This window comes from Kogia breviceps, chromosome 5, assembly GCF_026419965.1.
Source record: "Kogia breviceps isolate mKogBre1 chromosome 5, mKogBre1 haplotype 1, whole genome shotgun sequence".
Lineage (NCBI taxonomy): Eukaryota > Metazoa > Chordata > Mammalia > Artiodactyla > Physeteridae > Kogia > Kogia breviceps.
The window spans coordinates 55195112-55221151 of record NC_081314.1 but is presented as its reverse complement, the minus strand read 5'-3'; the positions used below and the strand labels follow the sequence as shown (position 1 = coordinate 55221151).

General features: G+C 41.3%; 1 protein-coding gene across 13 annotated transcripts in view; it reads left to right on the top strand.

Moving 5' to 3' along the window:
- Positions 1-12155: 12155 nt before the first annotated feature.
- Positions 12156-26040, top strand: part of TNIK (TRAF2 and NCK interacting kinase) — a 412179-nt gene continuing 398294 nt past the window's right edge. For 8 of the 13 annotated variants that reach the window (XM_067034009.1, XM_059065364.2, XM_059065361.2 and 5 more), the window contains exon 1: positions 12246-12644. In XM_067034009.1, coding sequence (XP_066890110.1) covers positions 12588-12644 — 57 coding nt within the window. In that variant the 5' untranslated portion in view covers positions 12246-12587. Of the gene's footprint in view, positions 12645-26040 lie in introns of all 13 variants that reach the window. The other 5 variants (XM_059065360.2, XM_067034013.1, XM_059065365.2 and 2 more) reach the window with 4 other exon arrangements.

Sequence of the window (26040 nt, the reverse complement as noted above, 5' to 3'; positions counted from 1 at the left end):
TTCTTTCTCAAGACTGCTTTGGCTATTCAGGGTCTTTTGTTGTTCCATTTAAATTTTAGGATTTTATTTTCAATTTCTATAAAAAATGTCATTGGAATTTTGATGGGGGTTGCAATGAACCTATAGATGACTTTAAGTAGTATGGACATTTTACCAATATTAATTCTTCTGATGCATGAACACAGGATATCTTTCCATTTAGTTGTGTCTTCTTCAATTTCTTTCATTAGAGTCAATAGTGTTCAGTGTTCAGATCTTTCATCTCCTTGGTTAAACTTATTTCTAAGTATTTTATTTTTTTTGACGCTATTGTAAATGGGATTATTTTATTTCTTTTTCAGATATTTTCAGGTATCAATGCTAGAAACACAATTGATTTCTGTATGTTCATTTTTTATCCTACAATTTTTGTATCCTGCAATTTTACTGAATTTGTTGATTAGTTCTAACACGTTTTTTGGTGGAGTCCTTAGGACTTTCTATATATAAGATTATATCATCTTCAAACAGAGACAATTTTGCTTCTTCCTTTTAGGTTTGGATGCCTTCTATTTCTTTTTCTTGCCTAATTGCTCTGTACTATGTTGAATAGGAGTGGTAAGAGTGGGCACACTTGTCCTGATCCTGATCTTAGAGGAAAAGTTTTCAAATATTCACTGTTGAATATGATGTTAACTGTGGGCTTGCCATATTTGGCATTTATTATGTTGGGGTATATTCCTTCTATACCTAATTTGTTGAGAATTTTTATCATAAAAGAATGTTGTATTTTGTCAAGTGCGTTTTCTTCATCTATTGAGATGATCATATGATTTTTATCCTTCATTTTGTTAATGTTGTGTATCACATTTATTGATTTGGGTATGTTGAACCATCTTTGCATTCCAGGGGTAAATGTCACTTGATCATGGTATGATGGTATGATTGTTTTAATGTGCTGTTGACTTTGGTTTGCTAATACCAGCAAACTGAACTTTTGCATTTATATATGTCAAGAATATTGGTCTGTAGTTTTCTTTTCTTGTGGTGCCCTTATCTGGCTTTGGAATCAGAGTGATTATGTAAAATGAGTTTGAGTGTTCTCCCCTCAGTTTTTTGGAAGGTTTTGAAAAGGACTGCTATGAATTCTTCCTTAAAAGTTAGGTAGAGGGCTTCCCTGGTGGCGCAGTGGTTGCGAGTCCGCCTGCCGATGCAGGGGACACGGGTTTGTGCCCCGGTCCGGGAAGATTCCACATGCCGCGGAGCGGCTAGGCCCGTGAGCCATGGCCGCTGAGCCTGCGCGTCTGGAGCCTGTGCTCCGCAAAGGGAGAGACCACAACAGTGAGAGGCCCGCGTAACGCAAAAAAAAAAAAAAAAAAAAAAAAGTTAGGTAGAATTCACTGGTGAAACAATTGGGCCCTGGACTTTTCTTTGTTGGGAGGTTTCTGGTTATGGACTCAATCTCCTTACTCATATTGATCTCTTCAGATTTTCTTGTTCATGAATTAATCTTGTATGTTTCTAGGAATTTATCAGTTTCTTCTAGGTTATTCAATTTGTTATACTCCTCCCCTTTTTTTATAATAAACTTAAAATTTTACAATAGTTTTATATTTACCAAAAAGTTGCAAAGATAGTACATAGTTCTTATATATCCCATACCAAGTTTTCCCTATTGTGAACATATTATATTATTCTGATACCTTTATCACAACTAAAGAACGAATATCCGCACATTACTATTAACTAAACAACACACTTTATTAAAATTTTACTAGTGCTTTTCTCATTATATCTTGTCAGGTGTGCATTCTATCAATAAGACTTATCACTGATCATGTTAACCTTGATTACTTGGCCAAGGCAGTGTTTCCTGTTGCTAAATTTCTCTACTGTAAAGTTACTTTTGCCCCCTTTCCTATTTTATGCTTTGGAAGCACATCACTAAGCTCAACCCACACTCAAATCCCCCCCCCTTTTTTTTGAGATACATATTGAAATATTTAGAGGTGAAATGAAATGATGTCAAAGATTTGTTTTAAAATATTTTAGCAAAGAAAAAAAAGCATGGGGGAGGGGCAGAGAGATAAGTAACTATGGTGATATACTGTTGACTGTAGAAGCTGGTGATGTATGTACTAGAAGTTGCAAAGAATTCCATGCAACTTTTCTGGGCCTTTTTCACTGAGAGATCACCAACAGCATCTGTAAATGTCTAGAACCTCTGTCCAATCAGCTTTAGGATACTATTTCTTTTCTTCATAAACTGGAGTCTGTCCTGAATTCCTTCCACCCCTCTCAGCTTTTCTGACATCTGTACATTTAACCTAAGTTTCATTATGTTCATTTTGAAGTTGGATTTTGTCTCATGTTGATATGGACTGAATGTTTGGGTTTACTGCCCCAAAGATTCCTATGTTGAAACCCTAATCTGCAAGGTGATGGGATCTTTGGGAGGTGATTAAGTCATAAGGGCAGAGCTCTCATGATTGAGATTAGTGCCCTTTATAGATGAGACCCCAGAAAGCTAGCTTGCCCTTTCTGTCATTTGAGGACACAAATGAGAAGACGGCTCTCTATGAGGAAGCAGACCGCGACTCTGCCAGCACTTGGATATTGGACTTTTCAGACTCTAAAACTGTCAGAAATAAATTTCCGTTTTTATAAGCCAACTAATCTATGGTATTTTGTTACAGCAGCCCAAACAGACTAAGATACTTACAGAGGTATAATCAATATTCATTATTCCTTTGGTCTAAGCAAAGACCTTACCCATCAAAGATGCTCAATAAATATTTGGGAATGGGAAAAAAAATCATCTGGGAGGGTGCTTGTTTAAAAGTGAAGATTCCTGAGCCTTGCTCCCTCAATATTCTGGGAATCTACATGTTAATTAAGCCCTACTTCTCTTTTTGATACAAGTGCCCATGGACCACGGTTTTAGAAACAATGCCTAAATTATAAAAGCTGGGACCATTTTAATGATCCCTGTATTCAATACACATTTTTGATGAATAGATTATATTAAGTGAATGAATCTACACTCTTTGTGAATGGATGCAAAAGGTGTATCCACAACTGATTTTTATTATCAGCTTTTGACATAGTCATAGCCATGGGACTCTTGGTTTGTTCTCAGAGTCAACTAGTCATGTAAAATCTAACAAATATAAAAATGTTGACATCTAAAGGGCTCAAAAGACTTGTCCAAATTTTTCTGCATTCAAAGGGCCAGTTCTGTCCACCTTTATCAGCTACTTCTTTACACTGATTTATTGATTAATCTTATAAGCACCGCTTTATTGCAGGCATTATGCTAGGTACTAGAGAAATAGAGCTGAACAAGAAAAGTTGCTCGTGTTCAACAGCTGAATGGTGGAAAAGAAAACCAACAAAACACAATATAGTATCTTAAGTGTTATAAGAGAGATAACACATATTCCAGTATAGACCACACAAGTCATCCATGTAATTGCACAAATCTCTATTAAATTAGAGATTCCTATTTTAATAGAAAAAATTAAAATTTTAAATTAGAGAATCTCTATTAGATTAAATCTCTATTAAATCTCTAGAGAGGTCTGGCCTCTTCCTTCTTTGGCCAAGTGACCAAAACAATTCCTCATTCCTTGTTTTGTCTCCTGGGTTCTCTGCCTTAAAGAACCCACTTGAGCAAACTTCTGGGCTCCATTTTTGGCAATTCTTCCTCCACTAGAGGCAATATCAGGTATGGCACACCCACTCCTTTAGCTTGGAGATCTCAGGCAGCCCACACATTAAGGGAAATATGATTAGTTGTGTACTTTACAGTTTCTTTTGGATAAAAAGCACAGCACAAGTGGATGGTATCTGGGGTGCAATATGGTATAGTAAAAGGAACAGTGGATCGGAATCTCAAGGAAAACAATAACAGTAAATACAGTCTTTTTTTTTTTTAAACACAAAGCCTTTAGTTCCCAAAGCTTTTTCCTGTGTTAACTCTGTGACATTGAGCAAGTCACATACTGTCTCTGGACCTTGGTTTCCTTATCTATAAAATGAGAGGGTTGGACTCGTTATCTCAAAGGTTCCTTCCAGCTTTAAAAGTCTGATAGAAACGTTTATGTACCTTATGACTTCATGTAAAGATCCAGCTGGGCTACTTCTCCCCTCTCCCAGCTCCGGGCTAACCTGTGGGCCTAAACCATTCAAATATATGGACATGAACTAAAAAGCTGAAAATTATTTTGTGTATGGTGGGGTAAGGGAGGCTTAGAATCTAAAATTAAACAGGATACAGTTCTGTAGAAAAGTTCTGTAGAAAAAGTGGGAACTAATTGAGATAGCCAGCAGGAAGCAACATACCACAGGCTTTTGACATGGTCCAGACAGGCCCTGGTGGTCAGAATAGATGTCCTTTTATCATTTCTATTAAAGTATGTTTGGTCATTGACCAGACATGTATGGAATGCTAACTGTTGCAAGACACTAGGTTAGGTCCTAAAAATATTAAGGAAAAATCAAGCTGGAAACTCCATTATTCGGCTAGAATATAGTTCAACTTAAAACTGCTTTAGGATTTAAGAAAATCAAGCACTTCCAAAAAAATTATAAACAAACTTTTACAGTAAATATTGAAAGCTTACAGCTGCATATTAAAATTTCTATACATGTTTGTTGCCAGAAATTTGTCAAAAAATGAAAACAGAAAATGCTGTTTTGAAAGGGCTTGCCAAATTTTTAGTAAAAATAGTTTTCTGTATTTGGGGAAAGTGTAATACTGGTATTTTAGATCAAGTGTTGTGTTTGTCTTTTAGATTAAAAGGTGCTAGATAATTAGGAAAATTGCTCTGAACCCATTTAATACAAAAAAGATATAGTCACTTGGCATTATTATTCCAAGGTAACTAGGTTTAAAAAGATCTATCTATCTGGAACAAGAAATGAGAACTATAAAACAACTGTATTATTTTTCTTTTTTATTTTGGGATTTGATCTCAGGCAGTTCAACTCCAGGGACCATGCTTTTCACCTCAGATCATGCTATATGGGACACAGTATATGGAATTTCAGCCTCCTAAACACTTTGAGGTCCATCATGGAAAGGGAAGGAAGAAAGGGTAAGAGAGAAAACCAACTGGAAAAGAAGAAAGAATGCCACCAAAGGGCAGATATGGGGTTTCTGTGAGGCTAAAAACAGTGGTAATATTAACAAAGGCTACCAGGAAGCTCAAAGGATAGGGTGTGTAGTTGGACAATACAAAGTTGGAGTTTTATTTGAAGGTCCAAGAATTGTGAATCTATTTAGATAAATCTGTGACATGAATATTGATATCTCTTAGTAATGTGGTCTGAGAATGTGGTATCCATAATTGCTGCCTTTTGGAGATTATGAAACCTTGTGCCTTGTAGCCTGGTCAAATTTTATCAATTTCCTATGGCAGATTAGTGTATTCTTGGGTTATTGGTGTTGTTTTGCTTTGCTTTTACACACTCTGATTCTAATAAGGCAATTTAAATATTTATTCTTATTGTGATATGTTTGTGCTTACACCTGATACATTATTCTTTGGTTGAAAGCAATAGCATAAACCAACTCTGGTTAACATGAACAAAAGGTAAAGATATTGAGGTCAGAGAATTGATTGTATGGCTGGAAGGATGTGCTAGGCTTTAGTTTCCAAAATTACTGCAGCAATTTCTTCTGTCCTACATGTTTTTCTACAATGTGACTTAGACACTCCTCCCATCAAAAGGTGGGATGTTTGTGTCTTCCTCTTGAATCTGCATAGATTTGTGACAATGGTGGAAATGAAGTCACATGACTGCTGACGCTAGGCAGTCATGACGCTAGGTGATAGAGCTTCTGTCTGGTTCTCATGGGACACTTGTTCTTGTAACTCAGCCACCATGCCATAAAGAAGCCTCAGCAGCCCGTGGAGAGACGAACATGGAGAGGAACCAAACCTTCCAGCCACCAGCCTTGGTGGCCTCAGTGCATAGCCCAGGACCAAATCTGCTAGGTACATGAGTGAGCCATTTCAGAAGTGGGTTCTCCAGCCGTAGCTGATGCTCTGTGGAGCAAAGGAAACTTCCCCATCAAACCCTGCCCAGATTACAGATGTGTGAGCAAAAGGAAGAACTTGTTTTATTCACTAAGTTTTGAGGTGGTTTGTTACACAGCAATAGATAACTAGCACAGAGGCCACGCTTGGAAATGGATTGGGAAAAGGCAACTTCTGAGAAATAGGAAGGAGGAAAGGACTATAATAAACACTTTATGGGTAGGGCACCACAATTGGAATGAATGGTCACTAACCATTTTCAGTCTGTTGCCATTCTTCTCAACTTCCAGGTTTCTGTGAAGGGGCCTTCTACTGATCTGATTTCAGACACCTATCACCCTTTGGATACCAATGGGCAGAAAACCCAAGGAACAGCTCCAATATCTGTAACCAAGGGGAAAGAGACAATTATTCAAAAAGAAATATGGATACAGGAAGTTGAATTAGTTTTTTGTTTTTTTTTAAAAATCATAGCTGTGGCAAATTACCACAAACTTAGTGGCTTTAAACAGCACAAATTTATTATCTTACAGCCTGGAGGTATGAAGTCAAAAGGGGTCTTACTGGGCTAAAATTATGGTGTCTGCAGGGCCACATTCCTTTCTGATAGCTCTAGAGGGGAACCCATTTCTTTGCCTTTCCAGCTTCTAGAGCCTGCCCATATTCCTTGGCTTCTGGCCCCCTTCCTTCATTTTCAAAGCCAGTGATGTTGCACTTCTCTGTGTCTTTCTTCCATTTCATCCCTTCCTCTAATTTTGATTCCTCTTCTGCCTCCCTCTTTCACTGTTAAAGACCTCTGGGATTATATTGGGCCCACTCTGCTTAATTCAGGATAATCTCCCCATCTCAAATTCCTTAATTTAAGCACACATGCAAAGACCCTCTTGCCATGTCAGGTAACATACTCACAGGTTCTGTGGATTGGAACATGAACATCTTTGGCAGGGGGAGGGCATTAGTCTACCTACTGCAGGATACAAAAGCAGAATGGATGCTGAGTGGGCCCGACCACTCCACAAGCATGTCCTTTACACTACATATTCTGGTTTATATTTTTTCTTTTCTTCATTTAACTTGAATTCATCAAGTTATCCTTGTTCCTTTTTTTTCTATTCAAGTAGTTTATAACTTACACGTCTAATTTATATTTGCCTATATGGTGACACATATTTATCTTGCATAATTGACTTACATTTTTTCTGTGTTTAGAGAAAGTATATATATACATCTCCAAATAAGACAAAAATCTTAACATGCTTTTCTCTCTCTCCTTTCCCTTTATCATGGTGATAAGATTATTTCAGTTTTAGATTATCATTTTTTCTTTTTACTTTATGAATCAGCAATAAAACGTATTAAAACTTATTAAAAGTTTTAATTTTTATTTTCCATAACAGGAAGTGTTTGGTTGCACGTAACAAAATATGCAACTAAAGGGAGCTTAAATAAAGAGAGGAAAACTTATGTCACATAAAAAGAAGTTCAGAGGTTGTTCCTGGATTAATTTAGTGGCTCAACGATGTGGTTAAGGATACAAGTGCTTTTCATATTCTGCTTTTTTTCTCAAGCTCATCCTAACCTGGTGATGGTTAGGAAGATGGCTGCTCCAGCTCCAGCTATTAGTTATCTACTGCTGCATAACAAATCAAGTGGCTTATAACAACAATAACATTTATTATTTATCATGGTTTCTGTGAGGAAGGGATTTGGGAGCAGCTTGGTTGGGTGGATCTAACTCAGGATCTCTCATGAGATTGCAGTTAGGGCCAGCAGGGATTGTAGTCATCTGAAAGCTTGACTGTGCTGGAGGATCCACTCCAAGGAAGCTTACATGGCTGGCAAGTTGCATGAATGTCTGCAGGACACGGTAGCTGGCTTCCCCTAGAACAGTGGTTCTCAACTGGGGGTGATTTTGCTTTCTAAGGGACATTTGGCAATGTCTGGAGACATTTTTGGTTTTCCCAAATGGAAAGTGTTATTGGCATCTGGTAAGGAGGGACCAGGGATGCTTCTAAACATCCAACACTGCACATGACAGCTCCCTACAACATGAGTTCTCAGGGCTGAAATGTCAATAGTGCTGAGGCTGAGAAACCCTGCCTTAGAGCAAGTGACCCAAGAAAACAAGGTAAAAGCTGAAATGCCTTTTATTACCCAGTTTTTATTTCCCAGTTTTGGAAGTCCTCTGTATTCTATGTTGGACGGAACTACACAAGAGCATACACCAGGAGGTAAGACTCATTGGGAGCCACCTTGGAGGATGGCTGCCCCAGGCAGGAGGCTTTTCCTGGTCTTCTTCTCTTCTCTTGCTTCCTTCGTTTCTTCTTCTTCTTTTTTTTTTTTCAGTTTTTTAAGAGGAAAACCATTCTTATACCCCCCTTTTATTTACTTAGTGTTGCATGATATATCCATGTCTAAACCAAGCATTGAGAGAGAATAGATAACTATGATGAGAGTAGACTAGTTAACATTCATTCTTTCTCTGGGGCTGGGGAGAGCTCCTATTCTTGAAACACATGGAGGATAAATTCTCAAAATCAGAATTTTGCCAGTAAGGAAGAATGAGAATGACTCTGAGCGGGTAACAAACAGAGTTTGCTACTTTTGCTGACCATTGTCTTTTGTATTGAATGTTTTCTTTTTTGATTCAGTTTTCTCTTTGGTGGAATACACTTTTCAATAATAATTTAAGAGATGATCAACCATTTGAATTCTTATGTATCTGAAAATATGTCATTATTTTGTATTCTCTCTGAAATGATAGTTTAGTTGGGTAGAGAATTCTGAGTTAAAAACAATTCCCTAGAATACTTTGTTCCATTTTCTAAGTCTGAGTGCTTGCTTTGCTGATTGCAGTAGGAAGAGGGGCAGGACAGGGCATGGTGGAGGTCAGGTGATGTAAGTATGTATAGTTTACCTTCAGCATGTGTGTGTGTGTGGTCTCATTTCTCCTGGAAATTGGTGGTAGTCCCTTGGGGTGATACCTTGTTTCCTTGGCCCAAGCACCCATTAGTAACAATCCAGACTGAATGATTCCAAACATTTAGCAATATTTGCTTAAGATCTCTTCTTAAAAATAAATTTATTTATTTTATTTTTGGCTGTGTTGGGTCTTTGTTGCTGCGCGCGGGCTTTCTCTAGTTGCAGCGAGCAGGGGCTACTCTTCTTTGTGGTGCACGGGCTTCTCATTGCGGTGACTTCTCTTGTTGTGGAGCACAGGCTCTAGGCCCATGGGTTTCAGTAGTTGTGGCATGCAGATTTAATAGTTGTGGCTCACGGGCTCTAGAGCGCAGGCTCAGTAGTTGTGGTACACGGGTTTAGTTGCTTCGCAGCATGTGGGATCTTTCCGGACCAGGGCTCGAACCCATGTCCCCTGCATTGTCAGGCATATTCTTAACCACTGCACCACCAGGGAAGCCCTAAGATCTTTTAAAAAAAATTAAATTACATACCATTGTTGGATCCTCCTTTGTGCTTTCCCATCCTCTTTCTCTTCTTCCCTTCTCACTGCCCTGAAGTTCATGCTTCTGTATCCTTCCTATGTCCATGCTTTTTATAGTTATCTACATATTTAGACAGACATAAACAGTGTATCATATTGTTTTGCAGGCTTTCAAACTGCACATAAATGATAACAATTCTTTCAACCCTTCAGATTACGCCAGGAAGAAAATCTCACTTTGGTCAAGTTTTGAATGCCTTTTTTGGCATTTGCTAATCTCTCTTTTAACAAATTAAAGACTCAGGGTAGGTAGTTACTTATAATTTAATAATATAGTTTTATTTTCCATTGTATTTATTGTAATGATTTCCTTCTATTTTTTAGCAGGTGTTGCTAGCTTTACATCCACAGTAGTGACTTATGTTTCCTTTTAAGTCAAAGATGAGAAAAAAAGAAAAGTGTTGATTTAAAGAAAAATGTTAAGTAAATAACAACTGTCCAGGAGGTTTACAGATATGGCAAAACATTAAGAGTTTTTACAGAAATGGCTGAAATTTGATATACACTCGACCTAAAAAATAAAGTTCAAGTTTCTTAAATGCGTATGCAAAGTTCTACCTGATCTGACCTCTGCTTTCCTCTCAGCCCAGGGACCGCAATTACTTCACCTCCAGCACAAACTGCCTGGAGTTTCCTCCTTCCCTTACCAGCTGGAGGGACCTTGGCTATTGTAATCTCTCCTTTTATGGTATTTCCTGCAACCAGTATCCCTGCCTCCACCTGACTCTCTTATCATCCTCTCAGGCTCCTAGGAAGCCCTCCCCCACTTAGTACACACCGCTATACCGAATATACGGTTTTCTAATCGGATTCTAAACCCAAGGGTTTAGAATTTAGTGCCAGTATCATGACATCCTTACGTCCTGAACAGCTGATTAACGCTAAATGACCTATTTGTGATGTTTCAAATAAAATTGGGGGTATAAAATGAAGGTTCTCCTTGAAAAAAATGTTTACCTCATTTTTCATATGTTTGGAGTTTTAAAAATAGTTCTGTTCATAGATATCAATACCTGATCTTAATTATTTTCTTTCAATACTGAGACAATCCATTAACTTGTCATCTAGATTAAGGGTAAAAAAGACACAGAGAAAGGAAAAATAAGGACGATGAGAAATGATAGGTTTTTACGTCATTTCGACATTACTTGGTGGCTTAGTTACTACCTCGAGCTGGATGATTTTATTAGAAAATGTGAGATCAAATCAAATGTTTTGAATATGACACATTTAAACGTTTGACGTTTTAATGGCAAAAGCTCCTAAACTGTTATGGCCACTGAGATGTTGGAACAATTTTCAAGTTTCATGATGCACGATGCATATAAATAAATACAATATTATTATCAAAAACAGCAGACCGCATACCGAATGCTGTTTGAAAGTCTTCTAACGTCTGCAGTCCTGAAGAAGTAACTACATTGGGTTCTGTTCATTCATTCAAAAGCATTGTTCTGAAGCTGATATTCATACCACACGACTAAAAAACCCTCAGGACACTTGGCCAGAAGAAAATTCTCATCTTAACAGAGGTGCAGATAATGCTTTCGAAGCTACTGCTGTATCGGGAGAAAAGTTCAATTTTAGCGTTTCATCCTATGTATTTCTCGTGGCCAAGGCCGGACAGGAAGGGCTGTGCGAGGAGGTTGGGGGAAGTGACTTGACACTCCAGATTACAGAATGTCAGGTTTACCACTGTAAACGTACAGCCTATAAATGAGAATGAGGGTGGAGTGAAATCGCTCTCACGCCGTACATCTTCTGGGTTACATCTTATCCGCCAGCCAAACTTTCTCTATCAATCTGGGTAGGTCAGCAGCAGAAACACAGCCGGAAAGGACGATGCAGGGTCCTGAGGCTGCGTGTGCTGCCTTATCCAGTATTGCCTTCCGAATTACCTGAAGCATTCAAGCCATTGCACCCAGAGAACAATCCTCGTTTCAGTTCGGTCGTTTCCGTGGGGGAATCGCGGTACGGGTAGGTCCTGGGTGTGGCGAGGCCAAGAGGGAGCTCGGAGCTCCCAGCTTTCCCGCTTTTCGCAAACCTTCCCAGCCCGGAGGCGGCGAGTGACCGGCCCTCGAGAATTGCCATGCGGGGTCCCGGGGGCCGCAGGAGGACCCGACCCAGCGGCAGTTGCAAATTGCCGAAGCTGGGGTCTGGGTGCCCGGCGCGAGTGCGCTTCAACCCGCATTCGTTCCGCGGCTGGAGGCGGACCCCCTTCCTTGCACACAAGTCCTTATATGCACCGGTTGCAGCAGCCCGCGCTACTCCAGCCCCACAAATAATTAATGGGGGAGGGAGGGCGTCGCTCTTTTTCTTTTTCCCTCCGGATTTTTTTCAACGTTGGAGCATTTGAACCCTGCCGAGAATCCCTCAAAATGCGACTGAAGGGCCATTTTGCTGCAGCGCACGAACTGGATACACAAAAATAAAGTCCCCTTGTCCCTACGATAAGCACGGCAGGGTTCAGAAACAGCTCTTCAGATCCAGCCCGATTAGCCCGCAAAACCTGGGCTGAAAGGGTGCGCGCCCCTCCCCCATCCACGTTGGTGCAGAGGGACCGGGTCAGGAAGCGCGGCCTCTCCCCAGTAGGAGACCACGCCTCCTCCGCCTCTTCCCCCCCGCCCCCTTTACTCCTCCCAGGAAGCGGTGATAGACAGTTCTGTGTGGTTCTCCACCCCCACCCCCCCAGCTGAGTGGAGGAGTTGATGTGTCTCATTATAACAGCCAATGCAGCCGCCATCCACGCACAAGCAAAGAAGCATGTCCCATTTAAATACACCCACGCAGCCCCAGCGCCCTTAGCTGCTCAGGGCGCGCAGCCCACACGCACCGCGACTCCGGGCTTGGAGATCCGCGCAGGCTGGGCTCCCGGAGCCGGCGGACTGACGCGCGGAGGATCGCGATCAGGCGCTGTGGGGCCGGGGTGGGCGGGGGAGGCTGGGCCCCGGGCCTCTGGCGCGACACCCGCATGAGGACGCGAGTGAAATAGACCGAGGTGGAATTTTCGACGGGGAATCTTCGGGGTGGTTTTGGTCCATTTCTCCTGAGAAGAAGTCGACATGGCGAGCGACTCTCCGGCTCGCAGCCTGGATGAAATCGATCTCTCGGCTTTGAGGGTGAGCGGAACATGTTTTCTGATTTCTTTCCAGCGTTTTGGGTCAGGGTGAATGGGCTCGGTGCGTGGAACTGGGGCTCGGGCTGGTGGGCACAGGCGGGCGAATGCGACGCGAGGGAACCTGGATTCTCGTTTAGATTCGGGGGTTGCTGAGGTGCTCTTGGCTAAGCACCCACAGCAGGGGCTGTGCGGTACGTGTCCTCCTTTGGTGGCTGCCAAAGCTCCCCTGAGAACTCGTGGAGCTTATACCAGTTTCATCGTAGACCGGTGTAAGAGCATTAAAATGAAAGGCTCGTGTGTGTGTGCGTGCGTGTGTGTGTACACAAGCCCCGGGCAGTCGTCTAGTACTAAGGCTCTAGACCCCACTGTCCCTTTCTGCAAAAAGAATAACAACAGCGTGAATAAAGGCACTGGTCCCTCACGTTTTCCAGCTACCTGCTAGATGACATTGTGAGCCTGGCTGTCCCCGCGAAGCCGAACCTGCCGCTCCAAGGGGGCAGCTATTGCTATGCTGGTCTTGCAGCTGGCAACTGCCTCCCCTTCCCCCCTTTTTCTGCCGTCGGCGCCCGACTCCCTCTCAGCGCTCTCTTAAACGCAGGTCTGCCGCTCACCTTTATTTATAGTTTTAACTCAGCCCTGCCTGTGCTTTCTGACTTTGTGGCTGTGACATTTCAGTTTTATGGCTGAACTTAAGCAGGTGAAAGGGATGTGTTCTCTGCTTTTCCCCAATCAGACCGGAACTCCTGGGAGTGTTGTGTGTGTGCGTGTGCGTGTGCGTGCGTGTGTGTGTGTGTGTGTTTTCTCTGTGTCTGTGGCTAGTCCTTTGTGAAGCACCTACCCCCACCCCCCTCTAGACCCCCTGGTTTGCATTTACCCTCACGTGAATTGCCTCAGACGCCGTTTCATTGTATTGACTAAGACATCACTGATATAGAATCCATTTTGCTGTTGTTTTGAGATCGGAATACCAGGAATCCTAGTGCAGCCTCGACACCTCCCCACCCCCCCAAGCCCAACACACTCCTTCGGGGAAGGGGGCAGAGCTTTCTTGCGATGTTAATTAGATGCTGCCTGCCTGGAAGGGGGGGAGGGGTGTGGGTGGCAGCAGCAGCGGGGGTCTGAGAAGGATGGGCTACCAATCTTAGCACAGCCTTTTCCTCTCTTGAACTAAAAATACATTTTTAAAAAAAAGCGATTGTATATACATGAGGCAGGGAGGGTCGGTGAGACCGAATTGATGGTGGCTCTCAACACAGAGATAGGCAGGATGGGTGAAGCTTGGAAGTTCACACGCCCTCTTGAAGAATACATTGTTAGATGCTAAATCTTGGGGTCGTGTACCTGAATCTTCAGTACTTGCCTTGACATTGCCTTCTCCACTGTTATTTTAAAGAACTACCTTTATGGTCAAAGTGGTACTTTTTCTTTAGTCTCGTTAATCCTCTCTCTCCTGACCTACCCTCCTCTTTTTAACTCCCCCTCCCCTTCTCCTTAATCCTTCCATCTCAGAGGTGAGGTTTCTGGGAGGCAGCCAAGGGGCTGAGAAGGAGCAGAGATGCCATTTGAAATGGCTTTTTTTGATAGTTGGGTAGCAAAAGCTCATTCATGCGTTATTACAGTAAGCTATTTCCCTGGCGCCGAAAGGCCACATTCAGAACCCGTTGCCCCCTGGGCAGCTGGGGGTGGAGGTTGGTAACGGGGTGGGTGCTTTGGCCAAGTCTGTGGCTTCCTGCTTTTACAGACTCTGTGTGTTCATTTGCCCTACTTTCTGCGCTGGGAGTTTCTGCCAGCGGGTTAATCAGGTGGATGGATGGCCCAGACTTCAGGGTAGAGGAAAGTGGCAAAGCTGGGGAGGAGGACGGGGCGGGGGGATGGGAGTCTGAACAATGGGCAAGTCTTGAGATTTCCCTGAGCCGGAATCTCAACGTCGCTTCTCTAATGGATAGCGCTCTGATACGATTGTAAATTGGGCTCGGTCTGGAGGTGTCCCTTGTGGGCTTTTTCCTGGGGAAGGTTTTCAGAGATACCCAGAGCTTGCAAGCTTATGAGCAACCACAAGGGTTCCTCGGCCGACCTGGAGTTCGATTCACACCTGGGAGATCTGCGCTTGGGCGATCAGTATTTTGAAAAGATATCTTTGCACAATTCACTGAAATTGCTCTTTGTGGCTTGGGCTTTAGTGCTTTGCCACTGTATTTCTGCCTGTAGGAGGTGTGGAAAGAGGAAAGGCTACAGTGTCCAGCTAGCCCAGGAGGTGGGGACCTACTAGCAGGAGGATTTAAGTGCAGATGTGGGGACAATTGCCTCCCGGAGGTCAGGGGTCTGCGACCAGTCTTGTGGTGGGTGAGTTGTGTAGGCCCGGAGCTGAGTCCAAAGGCCACAGAGGTAATCTCCACAAATCAGAGGGCAGATGATCTTTTTCTGTTTTCCCAGATTAAGAGAGATGGGCTCATGTAGATGAGAGGTCTCATTTGTTCCTAAAGCCCCAGGAAAGCCTGCCTGCTGAGAACTTCCTGGGGAATGCCTGACCCCTGAAATGTAGCCAAGGTCAGTGGCATCTAGGAGAATTTACTGCAGCCTTACCAGTCCCTTGCTGTTTTGGTGGCTCTTTACACAATCAATGCCCTTTTTGTAAACTCTGTGCTCAATGCATTAAAAGCAGATCCTGTCTGGAGAGGCCTTTATCCTTTCTCACTTTGGGGGCTTATTGTTCTCAGCCAGTGATCCCAGACTGGACCCAGTCTAAATTTTCCCCAAATAGCAACAATGCATAATTTAAACCAGAGCAACCAGGGAAGCACTGATCACTTAAATTATGCAAGATTTGGATGGTTTTAAAAAGTAAGAAAAGAGAGGATGGTTAGAAAAGAGGTGATCTGAATCCAGTTTTATTAGTCCTGATTTTTAGAGCTGTGGAGATAAACTAAGTCTTGAGGGAGAGGAATGATTTCATAGATTTAGAGCTGGAAGAGAATTGTAGAACACTTAGCCACTCCTTTCATTTAATACCTGGGAAGCTGTAGCCCAGAGAGGTCAAGTCTATTGCCCAAGGTCACACAGCCCCCTCCCTGCTTGGAGGTGGGGTGAGTAGGGGAGGGGAGAAGGGTGGTTTGGGGAGAGGATATAGATTTCCTGACTTCTCATTCAGTGCTGTAAGTCACATTGTCTGTGGCTAAATCAGATATCAATAACACATTTTCTGCCTGAGCACAAAAAAAAAAAAGGCAGAGAGGAGTTATTTCACCAGGGTCATGGAATTTTATTTATCAAAAATAGAAAAACTGCTTCATGCAGGTAAGCTCATAAAACATTAAACCATGGAGCTTTAAAGTATCTTTGGAATTCATCTTGTGCAACCCCTTCAATTCCTCCTCTGCAGGCAAATGACTGTCTGAATCATCTATGACAGATGGTTGTCCTGCATGGTAACCTCTCTCTGTAACCCTTTTCCATCTAAACATATCTCAAGGGGTTGGTCTAGACATACACATTATTCAGATGTCTCTGCATGCAAGGTTTATAGAGTTCTATGTATGTTTTGTATAATCTATGTGGATACTTATATTCTACATAGTTTTACGGATATAAACTATCCATGTGGGTGTATGAAATGTGTGTATACATACATAGGCTATAGAAAACAATCTACTCATTCAGATGCAGGGCTTTAGTCATTCTTCCTTCAAGATATGACAGTGTTAAAAGAAATATAATGTGCCACCAGTATGCTTTATTGAATTGGAGGTGAGGAGAGCCCAGAAAGCTTTTTGGAGATTAGCATACATCTGAATCTGAACACCCTGGCTGTCCTTAGCGTGGCCCACAGAGTAAGGCAGTCAAGGCCAAGATTGGCTACTGCTGACTTCATACTCTTAAGTTTCTGCCAGGACTCACACTCACTTTTCTATTTGAACAGAATTGGATGACCTCTGTTTGTCTTTCTCCCTCTAACCCTCACTCCCTGCTGGCCCTAGATATTTCTTTCTCCATCGAAACCTAGGTTTAAGAATTGACCTCATCTGGAAGACTTGCATGCATTCTTCCTGCTACGCTTTTTACGTTTGTATTATAAACGGTATGGGGTTTTCTTTCTACCTGCTCACGAAACTGTGGGCTCCTTGAGGCCAGAGGCTAGGTCTCGTTCATCTCTGAGTCCATAGTCCCAGTTAGTTGAATAAATGAATGAGTTAATGGAGTGGACTGAGCACTGGGTTCTGTGTCCATGTCTTATTAATTCTGTGACTTTGGATCAGTCCTTTGTCCATAATTAACTCAAAAATGGGAATGATCACAACTGCTTGCCTTCCTCATACATAGGTTTCAAAAATCAATAAGTATTTATGGCAGTGCTTTGAAAACTGTAAAGCACTACACAGATATGCTATTCCATGATTAAATAGAATTTTATGGGAAACTTGATTCCACCAACTTTTGATCCCAGTGATTGTGTGTAACAGAAAAATGATCCTGAGAAAAAGATATCAGAAGGTCATGCATCTTTTTTTTTTTTTTTTTTTTTTTGTGGTACACGGGCCTCTCACTGTTGTGGCCTCTCCCGTTGCGGAGCACAGGCTCCGGACGCGCAGGCTCAGCGGCCATGGCTCACGGGCCCAGCCGCTCCGCGGCATGTGGGATCTTCCCAGACCGGGGCCCGAACCCGTGTCCCCTGCATCGGCAGGCGGACTCTCAACCACTGCGCCACCAAGGAAGCCCCATGCATCTTTTTAATAGTACTTTTTCCTTTGAATGTATCAGTCAGTATGGCCTTATGTTGACCTCTCATGGTCTCTGTCTGACCCTCTGATGGCCTGGGTTGACCTTTGCTCGAGGTGAGTTCAGCCCAGAAACTTTTTGGAGATTAGCATATTTCTAAACCAGTATCAGCATTTTTCATTAAAAACTTTTTCTTTTCTTTTTTTTAAAGACTTTTTCTCCTCTCTATGGATTAACCATTATGCAAATAAAAACACATTTATTGTGCCTGTTCCTTTTCAAAATTTATGTGTGTGTAAGGTGGGGCAGGGAGTGGGTGCCTGAAATGATACACTACTAGTCCAGTATTTAAAACCTTCTGGTCAGAGGTCTCATGGGCTTCAAGAAGTCTTGAAACATTAGTAATTCATTACCCAAGAGCAATTAATTAAATTTGGTCTTAAATGAGAATTCAGTAAAGTTGCATGAATTGCTAAGATAACGGTATCTTAAAATGATAATAGCATAACAGTTTTTTAATTAGATACATGTACTGTTTTTTAGAGATATTAAACAGGTGTTTTCTTTGCCATGACATTGCCTCATAATAAAATAGGGTGTAGTGGTAGTTATCAGAACATCAGAAAAATATGTGTAATCATTGTCAGTATTCATTATTAACTGGAGTGATCTTTGTACAAAAGCTAATATAAGTCATGGTTTGCTGTTTGCCAGATTATTGACTTAGGAGGTCATGGAATATTTTGTTGATGAAAGAATACCCAACACTTTTCTTTTATGGGTATATCATATTTTACCCCCTTATCAGTAAGACTCTTTGAAATCTCGTAATTTTGAGTCTTGCTGGTTGGCCCTTTCTTCTTTCTGTGTCTCTGTCTGCCCTGGAATGAATCTTCCGTGCCCTTCTTGTTCTACGCCATTCCTTCTTTCAGTGATAGTGGTTCTGAAGCCCACCCAGCTTTGAGCTACTGTGATCGAATCATGGCAGCCCTGACCAGCTGAGCAGAATCAGTCTGAGTATGCGTTTCTCATAGAATTTGGGATAACTTGTGTCTGTAAGATGCTTTCATGTTCAATCGGTTCTCCCATTTCTGTGGTGGGGGGGAGTAGCTCTGTGAGAAGAGGGCCTGAACTAGCAGTGTGCTGAGAATTCCAAGAAAATCTGGGTGATAGTTTTGAAATAAATGTTATTCTGCACATAGAAATATAAGGTTCCTAGCGGAGAGAGAAGGAGGACTTAAATAGAAAATGTTGGATGAATTCTGCTTATAATTTCTTCCATTCTGGTTGGAAGCTGATTTCCCTCTAGAGAAAGATGATTATTCTCTATCCACTTTTTTTTACATGCCCAGGCTGCCTCTACTTATCTCAAGGGGGTGCCTGGAAATTCTCAAAGCACATTTTATTTTACCCCAACCGTAAACATCTTTCCTTAATATCTACTGCCTGGGTCCCCTTGTCTCCAGTCCTCCTGCTGCAGTTAACCTCCCCTGTCTCTGCCAGCACTCTGTCTCTACCAGCACTCTGTCTCTACCTGCAGCCTTCTCCTGGCCCGTTTCCCTTGTGCACTGCAGACACGTTAGTCTTCTGAAAGCACAGTTTCAGTCTGGGTATTTTTAATTCACAGCCTTCCCCGGGTTCTCACAGTCTACAGAACAAAGACTAAACTCTTTACTTCAAGACCAGTTAAAATTCAGCTGGGCCCCGCACCATGCCCTGCAGTTAACGACCCCTCCTTCTCACCTGCCATAAGGAACAGCTTCCTTCTCCCCAAGGATGCTCTTTAGGGGGTGACCTACCTTATTCTCTTTTTCTGTACCTACTACCCCAGCACTCAGCATTCCAATGCCACGTTTTCCACCAAATTTGCCCTGATCCTTTCAGATAGAAATTAGCCCTCTCACTTGTAAATCCTCTCCGAACTGATCTCATAACTTTTTTTTTCCACCTCAGAACTTTCTGTCTTGGCTTATATTTACTACTAGACAGCAAGCTTCATGAAGCCAATGTGTATTTTTGATTTTCTTAGGAATCCCACCAGGATGACCTCTGGGGCTCCAGGGTCTGGAAAATGTAGGTTGGGAATGGGAGCAAAGACTGCTGAATTGTTAAAAGTATGTTGAAATTTTAAAAAGCTTTTTGTTGTTCTCATTATAAAAGCAATGCATGATCATTGCAGAAAACTTGGAAAATGGAGAAAAAACAAAAAGAATTCATGATTCCCAATGATAACCACATATATATTTTGGTATATGGCTTAGTAGTTTTTTCTACACATAGCTAAATGGATAGTTTTAAAAAATTAAGATTATGTTATGTATATTATCTACAACCTTTTTTAAAAAACTTAATAATCAGACATTTTGCATACTATTAATGTTTTTCTATGGCAAAATTTTAAAAAATTCTTTATCATGGGGAGCTTAAAACTTACGTAAAAGTAGAAAGATTGCTGGAATGCTCTTACATTGCTGGTGGGGATGTAAAATGGCAGTCACTTAGGAGGACAAGTTGGCAGCTCCTCAAAGTGTTAACTAGAGAGTTACCATGTGCCCCAGCAATTCCAGTCCTAGGTATATACCAAAGAGAATTGAAAACATATATCCACACAAAAACTTGTACACCAATATTTTTAGTAGCATTATTCATAATAGCCAAAGAGGGGAAACAATCTAAACATCCATCAGTTGATGAATGAATGAACAAAATGCATTATATTCATAAGATGGCATATTATTCAGTAATGAAAGGAAGTGTTGATACATGCTATAACATGGATGAACATTATGCTAAGTGAAAGAAGCCAGACACAAAAGGCCACATGTTATATAATTCCATTTATATGAAATGTCCAGAATAGGCAAATCCATAGAGACAGAAAGTAGATTAGGGGTTGCTGGAGCTGGAGGAGAGGGGGAGTGGGAAGAGACTGCTAGTGTCCTGGTCGTGGTGATGGTCGCTCAACTCCGTGCATTTACTAAAAATCACTAGTATACTTCAAAAGGGTGAATTTATGGAATGTCAATTAAATCTAAATAAAATTATTTTAAAAAGTAGACAGTGTAATGAGCCCCCAAATTAACAATTTTCCACTTGTACCCAATCTTATTTTATCTACACCCCCATCCTCTTCCTCTCCCATATTATTTTGAAGCATCATATTTTTTCACTTGTAAATATTTCAGTATTTCTAAAAGATAAATAATCTTAAAAATCACATAACCACAATACCATAATCATGCCTAAAAAAATGTAATTTTGAATTTCTTCATTCAGTCAGTGTTCAAATTTCTAATCATATGTTTTAAGGACCACTTAACATTTTACTGTGGGGATGCATCATAATATATTTAACCAATTCCTACTGATGAAACTTTTGGCTATTTCCAACTTTTCAACTCATGCAAATAGTGCTTTGATAATCAAACATCCTTATATATGTCTTTGTACACATTATTTTTATACATTATACATTATTTATCCTTATACTTAAGTCTTTGTATACATCTCTGTTTCCTTAGAATAACTTCTTAGAAGTGCAATTTACAGTGTAAGTTATAAATGATCTTTAAGGCTCTTGACATTGTCAAATTATCTCCCAATTTCCTGTGAGGTAAGTGTACAGATGAATGCGGGAGACTTGGAAAAATCAATTAATTAACCAAAGGTCATAAAACTTCTAAATGGCCGAACTTACGATTGACCTACCCCAAAGCCAGTGCCCACAGTAACTCAAAGGCCACTATTTGACTCACTGACCTTGTCATGACATCAGAATTATCTGATGTATTATCTCCCTGGGTTCACAGATTTCTCAGAAGACTTCCGTTTGGGGCACAAGATCTCTTTGATGAGCATAGTTGTGTTTTAAGTGTTATTTCCAAAATATTTCTTCCCTTGTGATTTTGTTGTTTAAATAACCAAGGTCAGCTTAGAACATGTTAATTGTTCGTTTTCTTGTCTAAAAACCTGAAAGCATAAAATATGAACCATTTTGCGATTAGCAGTGATTTCCTTTTACATTGTATATAAGGTACGTTTATGTTTAATCTGCCCTTCTCTTTGGAGAAGTGTCCATCAAGTGTGTTTGGAAGGCATGTGGAATCAGGCTCAAAGGTTTCCATTTTTTAAGAATTGAAGACCACTGAGTTTGCGATTATCACAGAAGATAGCAAGATGGGAAGACATGTTAGAACAGGAGCCATTCTCAAGCTTTTATCTGCCAGATAATTATTAAAATCAAAATCTGGAGTTACACTTTTTTTCAGACAGATATAGATATTTTAAGATGAGAATGGAGAAAATGGAAGATGGAGCTGGCAGCCAGAAGAGTAAAGAGCCCTGTGTTTTTGACCACAGTCTACTTTCCACCTGGTTTATAAGTAAGAAACTTATAAAATCAACATAACTTTGTGGTTTTCAGTCTTGTGGAGGCCAACTGCCTTGATCTCACTAGATTTTACAACCTAACCCACCATTTAAAATGCCTATGAATTATTTATACCTAGGGTAAAAATCTGAGCTTCACATGCACATGGTTTCATCATTTCTACTTCTAGGTGGTTTTTTTTTTTGGGGGGGGCTTCCTCTAATCAAATTATAGCAGTGTGGCGGGTGGAATAGGTTGTAAGCAGTAATTGCAAACTGTATTTAAATAATATTTAGCATTTGTAGAGCACTTTATATCTCAAAGTACTTGCAAACAATATCTAATTAAATACCCTTTCTGATTATAATCTGGATATAAATGCACTTAAATCCAGAACAGGGTCATGAGAAAAGTATGCATTTGAAGTTAATGCTTTAAAAACCTATGCAATAATTGGAGAGTTAGAGCTTGGGATTCTGTTGGGTTGTTTGCCTGCATCCTTTTGTTCAGCCTGATGGCAAGTTTAGATTATATCTGCACCTTATCAATGCCTCTGCTTGATTTCTGACCATTAAGGACTGAGTGTTGATCATGGCTTTGGTCCTTACAGACACTAAAATATTAATAATATAAATAAGCTTTAAAATGGGCTCCTTCACCACATTTTGTGCCCTGGCCTCAGATGAAACTCCCATTAGTAAGTGAAGTGAAGTGGGGTAGTGAGAGGGAGAATGGCTATGCATTGTGGTTTAGTAATTTCTATCTGAGAAAAATACATTAAACTGCGCAGTAGGATACATCATAAAGAAACGCACTGGAGAAATGAAACGTCTTTAGTCTCACCATAGTAATGATTTCTTGCTGTTTTGGGCATGTGTCTGTGTATTGTCCTCTTGCACGTAAGCCTTGTGTTGGCAATTTTGAGAGTGTTTGGAGCAAGGACTAGCATGGCTTATCCGGTAGATAGAATAGGATTCTGCGGCCGGTTGATTCTCAGTAAATGTGATCCTGTGCATTGTGATTTTCTAAGAGCTGGTTGACAGGTTAATTGCCTAAACAGTGGTTCTCAAAGTGAGATCCTCGTTTCAGCAGCTTCAAGATCATCTCTTAGGTCCTGCCTCTCTGACCTACTGAATCAGAAGCTCTGGGGATGGGACCCAGCAGCCTGTGCATTAAGAAGCCTTCCAGGTAATTCTGATGCACTTTAGAGTTTCAGAACCACTGGCCTAAATGTTTAGAAGACAGTTTTCTTTCATGTTGGTTCATTCATTCATTCAACAAGTATTTATCGAGTGTCTGCTGTGTACCTAGCATTGTTCTAGATGCAGAGGATATGATGATGAAGACCCACGTGAACGCTGTCCTCATGGATCTTAGTGCCTAATAAATGGGAGAAGTGTATGTTAAAGAAATCGTACAGGGGCTTCCTTGGTGGCGCGGTGGTTGAGAGTCCGCCTGCCGATGCAGGGGACACGGGTTCGTGGCCCGGTCCAGGAGGATCCCACATGCCGCAGAGTGGCTGGGCCCGTGAGCCATGGCCGCTGAGCCTGCACGTTTGGAGCCTGTGCTCCGCAACCGGAGAGGCTACAACAGTGAGAGGCCTGCATACCACAAAAAAAGAAAAAGAAATCGTACAAATGATTTACTAAATACAGGTTGCTTTGGAAAAACACAGAATATATCCATAGAAGTTTGAGTTTGCCTGACAATGTTGCAGAGTAGGAAATAGTGATTTATATAAGGTAACTGCAACTTTTTCTTAAGGCTTATGGCTTCAAATTGTGGAAGGCACATACTTTTAAGAATGTGGACTTTATTTTTTTTTATTTTTTATTTTTTTTGTGGTACGCGGGCCTCTCACTGTTGTGGCCTCTCCCGTTGTGGAGCGCAGGCTCCGGACGCACAGGCTCAGCGGCCATGGCTCACGGGCCCAGACGCTCCGCGGCATGTGGGATCTTCCCGGACTGGGGCACGAACCCGTGTCCCCTGCATCGGCAGGCGGACTCTCAACCACTGCGCCACCAGGGAAGCCCAAGAATGTGGACTTTAAAACTTCACAGTAATATTTTATGTGTATGAATTGTTTGTAAGAAAGGGGAATACTTGAAATGGTATCGAGTATCACCTGATACCATTTCAGCTGATAATCCTGGACTGTTCTTTGCATTGCCTTTTTTTTTTTTTTTTATTAGCAAGTTTATTCAGGGGCCAGAAAAAGCCCCATCTCCATGATCAAGAAGATGTATCCTTCTGGTGTTAATTTCCTGTTTTTCCCTATGGATCTGTAGGGATTCAGTTTAAAGCCCCAGGAGGTGCTGACGTTTGCCTAGAAGCTGAAAAAAAGAGTTGAATTCACAAACTCTTTCATCCCTTCTTTTGTTTGCAGTGTGAAATCTTTGGGTTGTTTATTTTTTGAGGCTTGGAAAATGGAATGGAGGTTTGGAATCTAGACAGCAGGTTAGAGGATTTCCTTACAGAGAAATCCCACAGACATTCCTTGTAACAACAATCCATAAACATCTCTGACCTAGCCACAAAGATGCCCTATGTTGTTATTTAATCTACAGTTCTTAGATAAACACACTGCTTATATTGCATGTCTTTTTATTTGGGGGAAGGTTGATGAAGATTAAGGTTGTTAAGGCAGCTTTGTACACAACTTGATAATGAGCATGTATCAACATTTTATTTTATACTCACTGCTGGGGAAGATGCTTTTGAAAAACTGAATTCAAAGACCCCTCTTGGAACATCTATTTTAAAGGAAAAAGATATGGTTAGATAATAATCAGTAGACTGGATATAAAAAATATCTGGTTGAAGATGATTATGTTTTTTGCAGTATTGACAATTAGGGGGACATATCCAACTTTCTCGGAGAGGTTTTAATATTATTAAAATATCAGGGAATTGTACAGCATTTAAATCAGAAATGTTAGTTACTCTTTAGATGGCGGGGGTGAATTAATTGCATTTTTCAAGGTGTTCTGTCTGGGACCAAGTTTGGGACAGTTTTGTTTCTAGTACTGGTGGTGTCTTAGGTTCTGGGGAAACTGAATTTGAAATGGCTTCTTCACAACCATTTGCACTGTTGAAAGTGTACTTTGAGTTTGGGAGTGCTGTGGTTTTCTATTTGAATCCCTAAGACTCTCTTAGAGGTCAGAGACTGGGTAGTCTTATGTTTCATAAGGTCAAAGTCAAGTGTTTGCTGTTCCTAAAAGGCCACCCCCTCTTCTGTTTTCCTTAACTGGTAACTCTAGCACCCCGTCAGAGAGAATACAGTTTTCTTTCCATGCAAACAAATAAATAAAAGCACTGCTGAGCTCTCCTGCAGTTCTATCCCCAGGTGCTGCTCTGGGAAGAAACTGCACACCCTCTTTGGTGGGAACAATATGTATGTTCTCTCTGTGAGTGTTTCAAAGATGTAACTCATGCTGATATTGTAGTCAGCATTTCTTGAATATAAACAGCTTTTATTTTTGGAGAAGAACAGATGTAAAAGTGTGAAATACAGAAGTCTACACATCTTGGCAGGGGGAAGGGAAGGAGGAACGGGGTTTCTTTAAAATCATGGTAACCCAATCTTAGTTACTCCTTTGTTTTCCTGAATGACTGAAAATTAGCAGGGGAAATCTCCTGGAACCTGACCAGCTGGGTACCTAAACCTCCACTTAGCTGATTGCACCAGAAAGAGTGCTAGTGGGTAATTAGCATAGGTCCTGCTAGGTCTTCATCTCTAGGAACAAAAAGGGTTCCTCCAAAGGAGGAAACCTGTAGGTGAAGAGAGGAGATCATACACATTCAGTGAAATTTATATGACACTTTAAGTAAAATGTTAGAGAGACAGAGATCCAAGCCCCAGACAGGGGGAGGTTGTTTTCTAGATAGGAAAAGTGTGTGTGGAAAGTGCTTGGTGTCCCTCTGTGGTCTCTGAACCAAAGCTCTTGCCAGTCTTCTGGGTGCCCACCCTCTCTTTTAATTTCTGAGTACAGTATGTTTGTAAGAAGTACCTGGGGTTTTCAAAGCAGCAGGGGCATTCCTGTGACTCTTCTGTGTTCCCTTTAGGCCAGGTCTGTTTCTTTTCCTTTCTGGAAGCAGGGTCTCATCTTTGCAGCTCATCACCTGATATAATGCAATTTGCATCAGATTTAAAGAAATAGTTCCCTGACTTTCTTTCGGGTTCCTGGCTGTGATTGCTGCCTTCTGCAAGTTTCTGCTAGTTTGTAGGATTCACAGTTAAGATTTTGTCCCCTGGGAAACTCTATTTGGTGTGGGAAACACATTCTCATTTGTCATGGTTCTTGATAACTCTCCT